Here is a 15,016-nt window from a genome sequence, read left to right on the forward strand (position 1 = left end):
CTGCTTCCTGTCAGACAGGAAGTCTGTGATCCACCTGCAGGTGGAATCAGGCACGTTCAGCTGGGAGAGCTTGTCCTGAAGCAGGGCGGGGATGATGGTATTGAAGGTAGAGCTGAAGTCCACAAACAGGATCCTGGCATAGGATGCTGGGGAGTCCAGGTGCTGTAGGGTGAAGTGGAGGGCCATGTTAACTGCATCGTCCACAGACCTGTTGGCTCTGTAGGCAAACTGCAGGGGGTCCAGTAGAGGGTCAGCGATGGATTTAAGGTGTGCCAGCACCAGGCGCTCGAAAGACTTCATTACCACAGAGGTCAGGGCGACGGGTCTGTAGTCATTATGTCCTGTTGGCTTTGGCTTTTTGGGCACAGGGATGATGGTGGAGGACTTGAGACAGGCTGGCACATGTTATGTCTCAAGGGAGGTGTTAAAGATGTAGGTAAACACCGGAGACAGCTGGTCAGCGCAGTGCTTGAGGGTGGCTGGAGAGACAGATTCATCCCATTAGAGACATGCACTGTGGTACTACATTACAAATATGTATTTATTATTCCGTCTTATTGTATTTATTTGTATTAATCTCGCCCCAAGATGTAAAAATCAAATGTTATCATAAAAATAGAAACGCACACCGATTCCTAGCTACAGAACTGTGTTGATCAGGTTGCAGGATGTGCCTCCTCTCCATTTGTATGGCTAAGACTGAAGTACTGGAGCTGTGGTTCTGGGTGAGCAAGCAGTTCCTGCAACCAGAACTGGGCCCGACACGGGCCCACTGAGTGCAACAAAGAGTGACAGAGTAAGTGGGATAAAAAAGGAGAGAAAGAGAGAGTGGACGGAGGAGAGAGAGCAACAATGGATTTCTCCATCTTTTATGATTTGACGTGTTTGTCATGTGTGGCTTGTGTTTGTTTACAGAAGACAGCAGGGTGGTGCAGTGGTAGGGTTGTGACACTGCTTTGTGTCGTCCAAACACAATACGTCTATCGCTTGTATTGGGTGGACCATGCAGCCTATTACTTTATGTTTGTCTAAGGTTGGAGGATGTGTGTAATGTAGGATGTATCCTGATTCTGGGGAATTTAGGTGGAATGTTTGGTAGAGGTGGTTATCATGTTCTCTCATTGGTCGTACTCTGTATTGTTTTAATTTTAGTGAAAAAACTTGTGATTTTAGTTGTACATCTGAACATGATTCATTCTAAGAAGTAAAAAAATAAAGCTTTGAAGATTGATCTCACAAATACGTCATTGTTTTTCATGCTTGGTCAAGGATTTCTATCTATACATTAGGCAGACCACTAACCATAAACATAATCTTTATAAACTGAGTGGGAGTTGCTAGTTTGTAGTCTGTGGCTTCAATACCTTATATTTATAATCTATCTTTACGAACAAAGTGTTCCACCACAACATTTACCCTAACGTGGGAAGCTGTCAACTTTCATGCTGGAACTTAGTCCTGGGTCTCCTAGTTACACACGTTCAACCAGGTTAGAGCAGAGCTTACCTCAAGGAGAGGAGAAAAGAGGGTCACTTTTCGAGATTCAAAAACGGCCTTAGTGACCCACTGCCCCCTTGTTGACCTCTGTTCCAATTTACTCTGTCAGGTCAGAGTTCAAGGCTGTCTGTGTCTGACACATTGTTCCGGATAGGTAGGGTCAAAGGTCTTGTTTGTTTCACTGGTAACACTGGAGGAAGTGAAGGGATTGGATTATGGAGAGATGAAAGGGGAGGGTCAAGGAGATGGAGTGATGAAAGGAGAGCTTTTCTTGCTCTCATCGGGTTCATTGATCTGTTTGTGTTTCACTGAAGGGGTGAACGAGTTTATTGGAGGCGGGCCCAGGAGAGTTGCTGAGGCAGAGGCAGACAGCTCTGCGGTGTCCTCTGGGGCCTGTGGAGGAATCACAGATCTGACATGACCGGATCACATTTCAGCTCTGCACATCAGCAAATATTTCATGAAAAAAGACATGAACTTGACCCCCCAAAAAGGGGGAATGGGACTCTGGTATGATTATTTGGCCTCACTGCACCTGGGAGCTGGAGGATTGCGAGAAGCTGCCTTCCCTTAAACGTCGTCCTGTGATGAGAAAATGGTTTGGGCCTGACCTCTAGTGGGGAACTGGGATGACTACAAGAGTGACAGCCTTTATCCAACATGTAATTTGTGTTCAATTTCAAATTAAACTCCACCTTTCCAAGTATAATAAGGAAAAAAAAGGCAACAAAAATATACGATAGATCTCATTAACCGGCATTACGAGACACACCACATTTTCTAAACAATTATTTTATTGTATGAATTACACAGTATGGGACTGGGGGTCAAGCAGAGAGCTGGGTAGACATTGGTGTGTATGTCAAAACTATAGGAACTGTAACCCCTGGTCACTAGTTAAAATCATTATCTTTTTTCCTCTCTCTCTCCCTCCTTCTCTCTCTCCCAGGTCTCTTTCCTCAGTAAGGATGGCTAACACTGCTGGTTTGAATGAGCACTCATTTCCTCATTTTCGCTCAAAAATGGGGCTGAGGTCCACATGGTGATGATGTCCAACATATCCGTCATTAAGGCTCTGATAGGATTATGGCATGTGAGGGTCTCTTGGTGAAATGCTGTTTCCAGGGAACTTCATAAATCCACATCACAACACACACATGACAGTGTCATGACAACACAATATGTCTATAATGCACCCCCTCTTATCTTATCCTTGTTGTTATGAACGTGGCAGATGTAGAGTGGATCTACTGTAGGGCTAACAAGTCTAGGTCCATCTGACTGTGTTCAAGTAGCCTATCTATCAGTCTCCTGGTGCTCATTGGCTACACTGTAGGATATAAGATCTGCACGTCAATACAGGGGGAAGATGGCGGTTAGCGTGATCAAGTATATCAGATAGGAGTAAGGGAACAGATAGAGGTTAGGATGTGTGCATCTCTTTGGTATTTAGCATTCCGTCAAGGCATGTGTTTGGGTGTTCTGATTTGCATTTTGGTAGATTGTATTAGCATGTTGTAAAGGGATACAGATGGCTTTGGTCCAAGGTTTAGCTCCACCCATCTGGCACACTCAAGAGACTAAAAGTAAATGACCACTAAGTCTAATATTGTTGATGGACATTCAACATTCATCTCCAATCTGGGTTGATTGCATATTCTCATACATCTCATAAATAAAGAAGTGACATAATAACACACATTAATGTCAATACCTGAATAGAAGATTATAGTGACTGTATGTTAGCTACAAAATATGAAAGCAGTATATTTACATCAGAGCAAAGCTATACCAGTGTGCTGCTTGCAACACTTAATTTAAAAGTGATTATCTCTCAAAATGACTAGAAACCAGTGGTAACTCCCATCCTACATTAGTATGTGTTAAAATTTGAAAATAAGGTGTAGACACAAACAAATACTCTATCTATAATCTATAATCTCAGAGTTGAAGTAGGTGGCATCTGTATAAAAGTAACAACATAGTGGACTGGGATAAGGCAAGTAAGTTATGGTTCAATAGCACCTGACTGGCACAAGCAATCCTTCTAGAGTGGATGTCAGTTTACTGATGGGTGTGTACTCAGTGCATTTCGTAAACTGGACTCCATTTCTTTAAAAAACGCTGTGACAATGTTAGTAACTTGTTCTGTATAGAGCGAGGGACCAAGGGGTCTCGTGGCTTGCTCTCCACGTGTGTGTGAGTGTGTGTGTGTTTGTGTGTGTCTGCTTCTGTTTGTATTCTCGGAGGGTTGTTGTAATTCAGTCTTACAGAGACGACTCCTCCCTCTGTGGTTGTCTCATCTCTGCCCCTCTCCACTCACACACACACAGGAAGTAGCACCATCCTTTGGTCAAAAAGAAAAAGTCAAGCCAAGCCCACTGGCATGATTGGCCAGGGTCATGGAGCAGGGTTGGTTAGGAGCAGGGTCTATGTCCTCTTCATGCAGACTTGACAGCGACTGATGTGTGTTCGTAGGTTCCCTGCCTTAAGCGTGGCTGGGATCGGTTTCCTGAAAAGAGGGAAAAAAACAGCCATTTCACTCAACACCAGCTTGTTTTTGACACTTCTCATCCCCAAGCTGAAGTGCATCAGAACTCGCTTTTTCATTCAACCCCAGCAACCCAAGTACATCCAAACTAGCCTCTCCTGGACACTTCTTGTCCCCAGATAAGCTGCAGTGTCACACCTGTCCTATCCAAGTCGACAGAGCAGAATTCCTTCCTGGTATCAAGCTCAAAGATCAGGGTGCGAATTACGGGGGGTTTGGGGGGGTCAGACCCCCCTAATTAAGACTTGGACCCCCCCAAAAGAGCTAAAAACAACAGGTCAGGGGGGTCGATACACGCCCTGGAGAAGAAGTTGACCCCCCCTATTGTCATTGTATAATTCGCACTCTGTCAAAAATACAGTAGGCCTACCGGTATATTACAAAAAAATCTAAAAAAACATGTCTGAGTGATGATAGCAAGACGGTAAATGAAGGAAAGAGAAAGAGTAGAAGTGACATTAGGAAAAGTAAAGATGCATAAAGGTGGATCGATGAAGGACGACAGAGAGATGCGTGTCTTACGTAAACATGTCCTCATCCTCGATTGTGGCGAGCCAGAAGGTGTAGGAGTTAGCGTAGTAGTTGCAGGTGCCCTTGCCGTGGCACTCGATGAAGGGGGCGCTGCGGAACTCCTCCAGACAGGAGCCGGGGGAGGCCAGGGCCTGGCCAAAACTCGCCGCACCAGAACCAGTGTTCTGCACGCACGCGCACACACACACACATCAAAACACAGTCAGTACATTCAACTCATATACAGTAGATGTCTCGCACTAGTTTGGTGGACATCGTAAACCTAGACAGCCTATGAGTGATGGCCAGTTATGGGGCTACGTATCCTATCCCTGCTCACCATGACGTAGGAGTATCCAATCCACAGCGAGTCCCAGCCAGAGGGGCATGCTGGGATCATGATGGTCTGGCTGTGCACGGCTAGAACCATGGCAGGAGCCTCACACACGGAACACCTGTGGACACACACACGCACGCAAGCATGTAAACAACTATAATCATAGCAGAAATCTCATATTCCTAGGTACACACACACACACACACCTGCTGATGAAGGGTTTGATGCTGTGTCCAGTGATAGGGGCCATGCTCATGGGCATGGGCTCAGGTGACGTGAGCCAATAGGAGTAGTCGTTGCGGGAGGCAAAGTTACAAACGTTGTTGATGTCACAGAACAGGAACGGCATGGGACTGAACTTCCTCAGACAGCTCCCGGCCGTGCCTAAACACACACGCACACACAGTCACATATAGTCACATTTATCGAACGTATCCGTGTGTGTGTGTGTGTGTTTGTGTGCTTACCAAGGTCCTGCCCATGTGTGCGCGTATTCCCCTGGACAGAGAGGAGGGAATAGCCATCATAGATCAAGGACGTTCCCTCAGGACAGTCTGGAACATCCACCGATTGGCTGTGCCTGGTGACAAGAAAACCGTGGTCCATGGAGGAGGGCCCAGGTGGGCCTACCTGTCCAGGTACGCCATCAGGCCCAGGGGGTCCAGGGTGTCCTCTGGGTCCTAGAGAGAGAAATGTCAGGGTATTACTGCGGGCTAGCCTACAGCACACAGACACGGCTCCAAAGCTTCAGTCGCGTGTTGCTAACCCAATGGACCAGTCAGGCCAGGTTCTCCTTTGGCTCCAGGATGACCGTTGTAGCCAGGATGCCCCTCTTCTCCCTTAATACCCTGAATACCAGTCACGCCTGGACAGAAAAGAGGGCCAGTGTGAGTTGAAGGAGTTTATTTGTGGACCTGTATGAAGTTTGCATGGAGACGATTGTTATGGAGTCACCTTGCTGTCCTTTCAGGCCAGGGAAGCCTGGGGGCCCCTCAGGACCACTGGGCCCCTGTGTTCCAGGGAAGCCGAGGTCTCCTTTAATGAAGGTGTGGGGGCCAGGGGGGCCAGGGGGGCCGTCAATACCTGAAATGCAAAGAATCAGCCACAATGTCTTGATTAGATTCCAAACCTTTGAAGGAAATATTTAAGCTGAGGAGTGAGACTGTGTCGTCTGGTTGGACAATGGTGCGTAAGAGTACTGTTTCACCTTTGACCCCAGGGAATCCTTGGTCTCCCAGCTCTCCTTTAAACCCAACATATCCAATCTCTCCCTTCGTCCCTAATGAATAAAGAGAGTTTTGAATTTAACACACACACACACATATGCACATACACACACACATATAGACACAGACACACACTTCAGTTTACTGACCAGGGAACCCAGGCGCACCCTGCACACCAAGCTCTCCCTTCAGCCCATCAACACCTGGAAGGCCAGGTTGACCCTGTTACAAGTACACACATAAACACAGTGAGCTCATTTGATTGTATTGTATTGTATTCTTATCCATACGGAATACCCATGATGTATCTAGTTGTATCAAAACAAGCAGTCAGTTAACTCAGGTTAACCAAACTTGGTGAGGAAGTGACCTACAGAAAGTCCTGGGTTTCCGCGGTCTCCTTTGAATCCCGTCTCCCCCTGCACGCCAGCTGGGCCACTCTCTCCCTTGTCCCCCTTGGAGCCCTCTCTACCTGGGATACCTGCTGGCCCGGGGGCCCCTGTGGATCCTGGAGAAGAGTGATTTTGGGGGAGGGAGTTGATAAGAGGATGTTAGGCTAGGAACAACCGATCGGAATTGTGTCATTCAAAATGTGTACGTGTGCAGGTTGTACCTGGCTCTCCAGGCTGTCCTGTCACTCCTTTGTCCCCCTTGGGCCCCTCCATGGAGGATCCTGGCAGGCCTCTCTCTCCTGGCTGGCCCTGGGAGCCGTGGAAGCCTGGCATGCCCTTGTCCCCCTTTGTCCCTGGAATACCTGAGAGACCTGGAGTACCCGGGACCCCATGACTACCCTTATTACCTTGGGAAGGGGGTAGGGTAATGGAAGGAATGGATGAGGGAGGGGAGAGAGGGAGGGGAAAGAGAGGGGGCGGAAGGGAGAGAGAGAGATACAAAGCTTTGAGCTACACAACATCACAGATTTGACCGACTATGATGAGAGGTATTTGTGCATGTTCGCTAGGTGATTTCACCTTTGGTGCCGGTCTGTCCATTAGTTCCAGGGAAGCCCCTGCCAGGTAACCCTGTGAGTGAAAGAAGCAGATCCAAAAGCTATTCAACACGATCAATAATAATAAGCCACACAGGATGGGATTCCTCCTTGGGGGACTCCGCAAGAGGGATGAGACTAGAATATTGGCCCGGTTCTGCCCAACAGCTATATAGCACCTGGACTTGTCAAGGTTCTGATACTGACCTGGGTCACCCCTCTCTCCTGAGGATCCAGGGATGCCGTCCACGCCCGATTCCCCCTTTTCCCCCACAGGCCCAGGAGGGCCCTGCAGGCCAGGGTCACCTTGGGGGTGGGAGGGACTGTCAGACACACTTCAAACACAGATACATCCTTGCTGAGATGAATACGTGTTTCCTAGACTGTACCGTATAGCTAGAGTTTTCCTTTTCAGTGTTTTCAGAATGCAGATTAGTACGCTGTACATTGTTTCGTATCAGACTGAAAAGGAAGTGTGTCATTGATCTGGTGACTGGTGAGTGACTCACCTGGTCGCCCCGGGCGCCCTGGCTCTCCAGATGACCCTGGCAGCCCGACAACTCCTTTCTCACCTGGCTGACCTGGCTGACCTTCATACACACACAGACAATGGGAGTTACATACAATAACACCAATTGAAAAAATAGGGATTCAATCCTGCAGTACGGCATAGATAGGTACTGGCGGGTCGTTGCCACGTAAACAGTGAAAAGCTTTATGTTACTTACCTGGGTATCCAATGGAGCCTGTGTCCCCCTTGGAGCCTGATGTCCCTGGCATGCCTGGAATCCCCATAGAACCCTTCAGACCCTTATCTCCTGGGTTACCCGAGGTACCAGGCAAGCCAGTAAAACCCTGGGTGAAGAGAGGAAGTGAGAGAGTAAAACAAAGAAAGAGGAAAGAAAGAAAAAAAGAAAGAGAGAATAGAGGTAGGTTAACCTCTTTCTTTTCCTTTATTATTTCAGATGGAATAATTATACACACAAACACACATACACACATAAACACACAGCAGAGGTGATCCCCACCACGACCCAAGTCATATACCTTCTCTCCAGGTGGTCCAGGTATGCCCACCCCTGGCTCCCCAGGCACACCCTGGTCTCCTTTGTCCCCGTCAGAGCCCCTGAAGCCTGTGTGCCCAGGTGTGCCCACAATCCCCTTGGCACCCTTTGGACCAGTCGAACCTTCAAACACATACAGAAAGTCCTGGGGTGAGTTTCTTCGGAAAAGATCGGGCCTATTCTAGACCCTATAGGGTTTATTGTAAAGGCAGAGGCGAGGAGCGTCAAGGCATGATCTGTGTCTTCTGTTGCGGATTGAGAGAAGCACCTGGTAGTCCCATGTCTCCAGAAGAGCCTTTCTGTCCAGGTTTGCCTTCACCGCCAGGCTCTCCAGGAAAACCCAAGTCTCCCTTCACACCTGGGACGCAATTGCAAAAACACACACAGAGAGAGGGAGACGTAGAACTTAAATAGACATACAGCAGCACATTTCCCTTGATTCTATCGTGAGAACCGCATCCTGTGACTCACCCGCTTGTCCAGGCTGACCAGGCTGGCCATCCTTCCCCGGCATTCCAGGTGAGCCAGGTTGCCCCGTGTAACCCTTCTGTCCCGCCTTACCTGGGTTACCTTGGGGGAGATGGGAATTAAACATGCCATGACTACTCCTGTACTAGGATACAGAATAATGTGTTGTGTTGCCCTGTCGCATTGTGTCGTTCCGTGTTCGGTCGTGTTTTGTGAAAGTGCTGAGCTGCTGTGTTGTGCAGAGCGACGGTGTGCGATAGTGCCGTGCGACGCTGGCTACCTGTCACTCCGATATCTCCCTTCTCTCCCTTCATGTGTTCCATGTCCACTTCAGTCATGTTCCCCGGGGGCCCCTGCAGTCCTTGTTCCCCCCTCTCTCCCTTGGGGCCTGGCTCACCAAAATCTCCCCTGGGCCCTGTTAGTCCAGGGTCACCTGGCAGGAGACAAGCAGACAGGCTCAGCACCACAACAGAACCATGGATCAGATTTGGTTGTCCATGTCAGCTCCTGTAACAGGTTCATCCTTAATAGATCTTTGGTTGGCGAGATCCTCTGTAAACCCCTGGGAGAATCGTATTAGGTTCCTGTTAGATGACTGTATTGATCCAATGTTCTGTAACTGTTGTTGAAAGGGTTCTATATGGCACAAACAATGGCCCTGAACTGTTTCAAGAAGATTCAACTAGGACAACCACTGAATTAGCTAAGAATGTTATAGAAACAGTCCTGAATCGACTGTAGTACAAGTAGACAGATGACAACACAAGGAAGGTGTCTCACCTCTGAGGCCAGGAGAACCTGGTGAGCCGTGAGACCCCTGGTAACCTGGGGTTCCTGGAGTCCCTATGACACCCATCTCTCCCTTGGGACCTGACACACACACACACATATAACACGTACACACACACACATATAACACATACACACACATACAAAGCAGTGTTTAAAAGATGCATGGCTGTGCCTTAGTTTCTCTATGTATGGCATCTTTGTGGTCTCTGGCGGAGCTGCCTTGCTCCAGTCTGACCTGGGTCTCCTGGTAGGCCATCTCTACCAGAGGCGCCCGGTCGTCCGGCCAGGCCCTTAGATCCCTGGGGGCCTGGGAAGCCTTGGTCTCCCTTCTCCCCCGGAAAACCAGGCATGTCTTGGCCAGGGGAACCAGGGAATCCCTTGTCTCCCTTCACACCATCCCGACCTGCACACACACACACACACGTACACACACACACAAATAATGTAAATATAAGTCAACTTATAAGAAGCAGTTCTGTAGATAGTGAATGTGATTTGCCTTATGAGTATACTATGTGTGTGTGGGGGCGGAGGGCTTACCAAAAGGTCCTGTTTTTCCAGGGGGTCCCATGGGCCCGGGGGCTCCAGGGTCCCCAGCTCCAGGAGGTCCTGGCTGGCCTGACACACCGTGACGTCCTGGTGGTCCTGGGTCACCTGGGGACGATGACCACATACCACGCTGTAACAACTAATCAGGTCTATAACCTAGGACCATGAAAGCTCACTGAGATCTTCACTGAGATATTCACTGAGATGCCAGGTGAGGGCTTATGACGCTAGGTTGTCAGGAACATGTAGTACTTTTTAGAGTTTAGTAGTATAATACTTAAACATTTACATTTAGTCATTTAGCTGACGCTCTTATCCAGAGCGGGGGGACATTCCCCCCGAGGCAAGTAGGGTGTAGCCTCACTGTACCTTTTATTCCCTGAGGTCCGGGCGGTCCTGAGGCTCCCTCCGTTCCTGGGATACCAGGCAGCCCCACTTTGCCCTTGTCCCCAGGAAAGCCTGTCACCCCTGGGGGGCCGTCTGAGCCCTTGGGCCCTGGCAGACCCCTGCCAGGCTCTCCCTACAGGTGGGGAGGGAGGGGGGGTCATGTCAGTTAATACAGACTACAAAGGAGAGATTGCACCACTGTCTTCACAACATTGGGACAGGGGGATTAGACTAGCCAACACAAGGTCTCCCAAACTCCACCTGATTGCAGGGCGACTGTTTCACCTTCAGTGACTGACTTGCCAAAACATAAACCAGCGCACACACACACCTTTGGACCTGGCCCTCCAGGCCGACCAGAGAGGCCGTCGTTCCCCTGTCTACCTGACTCTCCCGGGACTCCAGGGGCTCCAGGGGTTCCAGAGTATCCTAGGAACACACAGGCAGAGAAATCCCTCTAAAACAAGGGTAGGAGAGGCGTGAGAGGGAGAGGAGGAGGTGAAGCGCTTTGGTACCTTTGGGTCCAGGTAGTCCAGGAAATCCTATGCCAGGTTGACCAGGGTCTCCCTTCGGTCCTGGGAATCCCGGCATCCCAGGGTCACCCTGGGGCCCGCTGTTACCTGGTCCGAACAGCATGAGACAGAGCAGACAGAGAGGTATAGAGAAGGACCCTCAGCCACATCATTCAAGCCATCAATGAGAAATGTGTAGATCCATGCCAGAGCCTTGTTGGTCATGGCTGTGTGGAGGTGTAACGCCCAGGCTGAGGCCCACCTTGTAGTCCAGGTCGGCCTGTCTCTCCTCTGGCTCCAGGAGTTCCCTGTGGTCCAGGTGCGCTCACTCCTTTACCTGGCTCTCCCTTCACACCTGGGGCACAGGGAGGAACCCCACACAAAAGTCACTCCTGTGTTCCTGCGTATGAGCATGTCTGTGAGTATGCGTGTGCCAAACGTGTGTGTGTGTGTGTACTGTATGTGTGTGTGTGTGCTATGTAGCACAGAGCCAAACCTTCAACACGGTCATAATCTGACGACCTCAGTAAGACACAGTACTGCTATATATGTGTGCGTGTTCTGTGTGTCTGTATGTGTACCGGATGTGTGTGTAGTGTATGCGTGAGTGTGTACTGCATGTGTGTGTGTGTGTGTGTGTGTGTATGTTCATCCACCTGGTTGTCCAGGGGCTCCTGGTCTGCCTGGCTGACCCGTGGTGCCCTTATCTCCAGCCTCGCCCGTTCGCCCGAACCCTGGCTGTCCCGGAGGGCCTCTCTCCCCTGTGCGCCCCATGGGACCTGAGTCTCCGTCCCGACCGCGTTCCCCCTTAATGCCCTCTCTGGCCTGTCAGGCAAGGTTAGAGAGAGAAGAGGGAATGATTGTGCAATCACAATCTCACACTGCTCTGTAATGGCAGATTCCAATGTTATGTTACAAACCTGTTCCAAGCACATACACGGATAAACATACACACAGATTCACACACACATACACACATACGTACGGGGTCTCCTTTGGGCCCCGGAATGCCTGGTTTGCCATCCTGCCCCGGCAGACCGTCAACGCCTGGTAATCCGGATGTGCCAGCTGTGCCCGGCAGCCCCTTGGCTCCCTTGAGCCCAGGAGCCACGTAGATGTCCCCTGGCTCACCGACGGACCCAGGGGCCCCCATCAAACCTGGAGTACCCACACTACCCTGGAGAGGAGAGATTAGTGAAGTGTCTCATTCCCTACAGTGGTCCATGCGGCACCATCCAGTCGGGTGACGACAGCAGGTCAGAGGATCTACTCACGGGTGTTCCTGGAGGTCCAGATGGACCAGACTGACCCTTGTCTCCCTTGCTGCCTGCTGGGCCTGGGTAACCTGTCAGGGACACGGAGGGGATGGTCGTTACCTTATACCTTATATCATTTACAATGCACTGGCCTATAATCTAGCCGTGCCTTGTTACACACTGGTTTATAATCCATTTTATCAGTAACTTACTATATACTGGTGTACATTCATATTAAGATAGCAGGTTAAATGTAATTGTTGTTTCTAAAGCCACAGAGTGGTCTTACGACCACCAGAGTATCAGCTGCATGTCATGTTTTATGATTTATTTGTATTTTCATATACTTAGTGCATGTGTGTCATCTCACCTTGTGGTCCTTTGGGCCCCTGGGGGCCGGTTAATCCTGGGGGGCCGAAGGATTCACACTGTACACACGTGTCCCCACTGTCACCTAAGAGTGTAGAGTGAGTGTTACTCAACATGGTAGAACAACAGACAGACAGGCAGACAGACAGACAGACAGACAGACAGGCAGGCAGGCAGACAGACAGACAGACAGGCAGACAGACAGACAGACAGACAGGCAGACAGGCAGACAGACAGTCAGACAGACAGACAGACAGACAGACAGAGGAGCAGCATCGTGACAGCATGTAGAATCTTACCTTTCTGTCCCAACTCCCCTCTAAGACCCTGAGGTCCAGGAGGGCCAGGGCCTCCCTTCTGTATTCCTGGACATGGTTCATCTGTACCTGTGGATACACACACACACACACACACACAAACACATATAGGCACTGTTAGAGAATTGTGATACACTTCATACTATAAAACAGTGTGATGTTCCATCAGCATATGTCTTATGTCTTTGCTGTGCCTACCCACTAGTCCAGGGGGGCCGGGAGGTCCAGCCAATCCGTCCTGTCCAGGGGCCCCCCGGAGAGACTCCCCATCCAGTCCTGGATTTCCCTTGAGGCCAACATCTCCTTTTTGGCCTCTCTCACCAGGAGGGCCTTCTATGTGTCCTCCTAAAATATACCACAGAGATTCCTAATTAGGTTATTTTAGCTTTTGATAGCGCTTCAAGTGTGGATCATAGACCATGCTATTTCTTACCAGGGGGTCCAGTATCGCCTTGGATACCAGGGAAACCTGTCAGAAGGAATGCGAAGATTGAGAGTCAGTCATGGAACATGGTAACACAGTGTGTTTCTTGGTAGTAGAGAGTGTGTGAGAGAGTATGTGTGTTTGTGTGTGTGTACTGAATATACCTCTCTCTCCTTGTAATCCAGGAAAACCAGGGGGCCCTTGGGGGCCAGGTGAACCCTAAAACATCACAGAGGTGAGTCACATCACCATGATAGGACCACAATATCCAGCCAGCTTCACTGATTTAGAGCAGAGTGGTAACAGCACCATCTGCTGGCGATTCTGAGAACTGCTTCCTTATGTTCAGTGTCACCTTTTGTGTGGCGTTCATATTTTTGCTACTCCAGCTAATGTTCATGGGGTTTTCAAACAATGAAGCCATGACAACATGTTTAACAATGTATCAAAATAATGCACTAATCACACACCACAAAGGGTAAGGTAATGGACAAAATCATTCAGGGACAGGGACACAGCCAAGTTTTGGGCGCTATTTTGAAAGAGCAGGCCCAGGGTTGAGAAAGACAGAGTGAAGGCACAGAGCAAACCTTTTGAATGTATGAAATCCTGCAAACGGACGTTAGAACCAACAGAACTTATATTCGGATGGCTTTGGAAAGAGTCGGTGTACTCACATATCCTGGAGGTCCCCTCTCTCCCTTTTCACCCTGCAATGAGAACGTCAGGTTAGCATAACGCTGGCGTCCGATGACAGACGTGGCCAACTCAACCAGCCTGTTTCAGGTATGACTGTACTGTTTCAGATACTGTGTGTCGACGGTTGTTATAGTTACCGTCTCTCCGTTGTATCCAGGAGTCCCGGAGAAGCCTTTCTCTCCCTGTATGTGGGCGGATAGGTTAAAGGTCACAATACATATATCCACTATTAAAATGAATCCAAATAGAACCATGGAGTTTGAGAGAGAGAGAGAGTGAGTGAGTGTGAGAGAGAGAGAGAGAGAGAGAGAGAGAGAGAGAGAGAGAGAGAGAGAGAGAGAGAGAGAGAGAGAGGGAGAGAGAATGTACCCCACCGTAAATCCATTGTCCCCATCCTTTCCGGGTTTGCCCTGAAATTGAAAGTAACTCGTTTACACTGCAGCAAAGAGATGAGCTAGATGAGAGAGTCCTACAGATATTGGACCTTGGAGGCAGATGAGCCTGTGTTACGGGACTCACCCTGGGCCCAGGTGGTCCGGGCTCCCCCTTCACACCATTCACATGGGGCACGCAGACTCCCTGCAGAGGAGAAGGAGCTACAGGGTTCATATCTCTGACAGGCGGCCATGACAGAGTCACAGCTTTTGCCACGACGATTGCTGAGAAGGCGATTCTGATGGACACAGCATTTATGCTCCCCGCAGAGAATATGTATTTAACATGAATTAAGGTCCCGACAGAGAGAATCAAACACTCACTTTGTCGCCTTTTTCTCCTTGGGATCCTCTGTCTCCCTAGGGAATAGACACAAACACGGTTTAGAAAGATGCTATTCATCCGTCCATCCATCAACCTAAGCATACACGCATCATACATAGATCCACACATAATTCCATGCATCCATTTTTTGATACATCTACCAATCCATGCATCCATCCATCCAACCATCCATCCATTCCTCTGCAGTTGATCATGGATGGTTACTGTGATGAGTAGAAGAAAGGCTTACTGGGATGTAGTGTGTGATGGAAGGGCCTGTTTGTTCCCCTGGCCCACCAGGGGGGCCCGGT

At 49.3% G+C, this 15,016-nt stretch overlaps 1 protein-coding gene across 1 annotated transcript in view; it reads right to left on the reverse strand.

Moving 5' to 3' along the window:
- Nucleotides 1-2,273: 2,273 nt before the first annotated feature.
- Nucleotides 2,274-15,016, reverse strand: part of col4a1 (collagen, type IV, alpha 1) — a 29,842-nt gene continuing 17,099 nt past the window's right edge. The window contains exons 13-52 of the mRNA XM_067252311.1: nt 14,956-15,016; nt 14,705-14,740; nt 14,466-14,525; nt 14,321-14,356; nt 14,084-14,128; nt 13,925-13,957; nt 13,412-13,466; nt 13,257-13,292; nt 13,022-13,168; nt 12,806-12,892; nt 12,508-12,591; nt 12,156-12,226; nt 11,867-12,058; nt 11,538-11,706; nt 11,144-11,236; nt 10,885-10,989; nt 10,701-10,798; nt 10,352-10,502; nt 9,974-10,087; nt 9,669-9,836; nt 9,422-9,511; nt 8,922-9,074; nt 8,645-8,743; nt 8,442-8,531; nt 8,157-8,296; nt 7,838-7,964; nt 7,619-7,699; nt 7,317-7,415; nt 7,093-7,143; nt 6,735-6,920; nt 6,496-6,629; nt 6,271-6,343; nt 6,103-6,174; nt 5,850-5,978; nt 5,662-5,760; nt 5,363-5,575; nt 5,102-5,279; nt 4,899-5,013; nt 4,571-4,743; nt 2,274-4,009 (exon numbers count right to left, since the gene is read on the reverse strand). The exon at nt 14,956-15,016 is cut by the window's right edge and continues 32 nt beyond it. Coding sequence (XP_067108412.1) covers nt 3,928-4,009; nt 4,571-4,743; nt 4,899-5,013; nt 5,102-5,279; nt 5,363-5,575; nt 5,662-5,760; nt 5,850-5,978; nt 6,103-6,174; nt 6,271-6,343; nt 6,496-6,629; nt 6,735-6,920; nt 7,093-7,143; nt 7,317-7,415; nt 7,619-7,699; nt 7,838-7,964; nt 8,157-8,296; nt 8,442-8,531; nt 8,645-8,743; nt 8,922-9,074; nt 9,422-9,511; nt 9,669-9,836; nt 9,974-10,087; nt 10,352-10,502; nt 10,701-10,798; nt 10,885-10,989; nt 11,144-11,236; nt 11,538-11,706; nt 11,867-12,058; nt 12,156-12,226; nt 12,508-12,591; nt 12,806-12,892; nt 13,022-13,168; nt 13,257-13,292; nt 13,412-13,466; nt 13,925-13,957; nt 14,084-14,128; nt 14,321-14,356; nt 14,466-14,525; nt 14,705-14,740; nt 14,956-15,016 — 4,225 coding nt within the window. The 3' untranslated portion in view covers nt 2,274-3,927. The remainder of the gene's footprint in view (nt 4,010-4,570; nt 4,744-4,898; nt 5,014-5,101; nt 5,280-5,362; nt 5,576-5,661; nt 5,761-5,849; nt 5,979-6,102; nt 6,175-6,270; nt 6,344-6,495; nt 6,630-6,734; nt 6,921-7,092; nt 7,144-7,316; nt 7,416-7,618; nt 7,700-7,837; nt 7,965-8,156; nt 8,297-8,441; nt 8,532-8,644; nt 8,744-8,921; nt 9,075-9,421; nt 9,512-9,668; nt 9,837-9,973; nt 10,088-10,351; nt 10,503-10,700; nt 10,799-10,884; nt 10,990-11,143; nt 11,237-11,537; nt 11,707-11,866; nt 12,059-12,155; nt 12,227-12,507; nt 12,592-12,805; nt 12,893-13,021; nt 13,169-13,256; nt 13,293-13,411; nt 13,467-13,924; nt 13,958-14,083; nt 14,129-14,320; nt 14,357-14,465; nt 14,526-14,704; nt 14,741-14,955) is intronic.

This window comes from Osmerus mordax, chromosome 2 (assembly GCF_038355195.1).
Source record: "Osmerus mordax isolate fOsmMor3 chromosome 2, fOsmMor3.pri, whole genome shotgun sequence".
NCBI lineage: Eukaryota > Metazoa > Chordata > Actinopteri > Osmeriformes > Osmeridae > Osmerus > Osmerus mordax.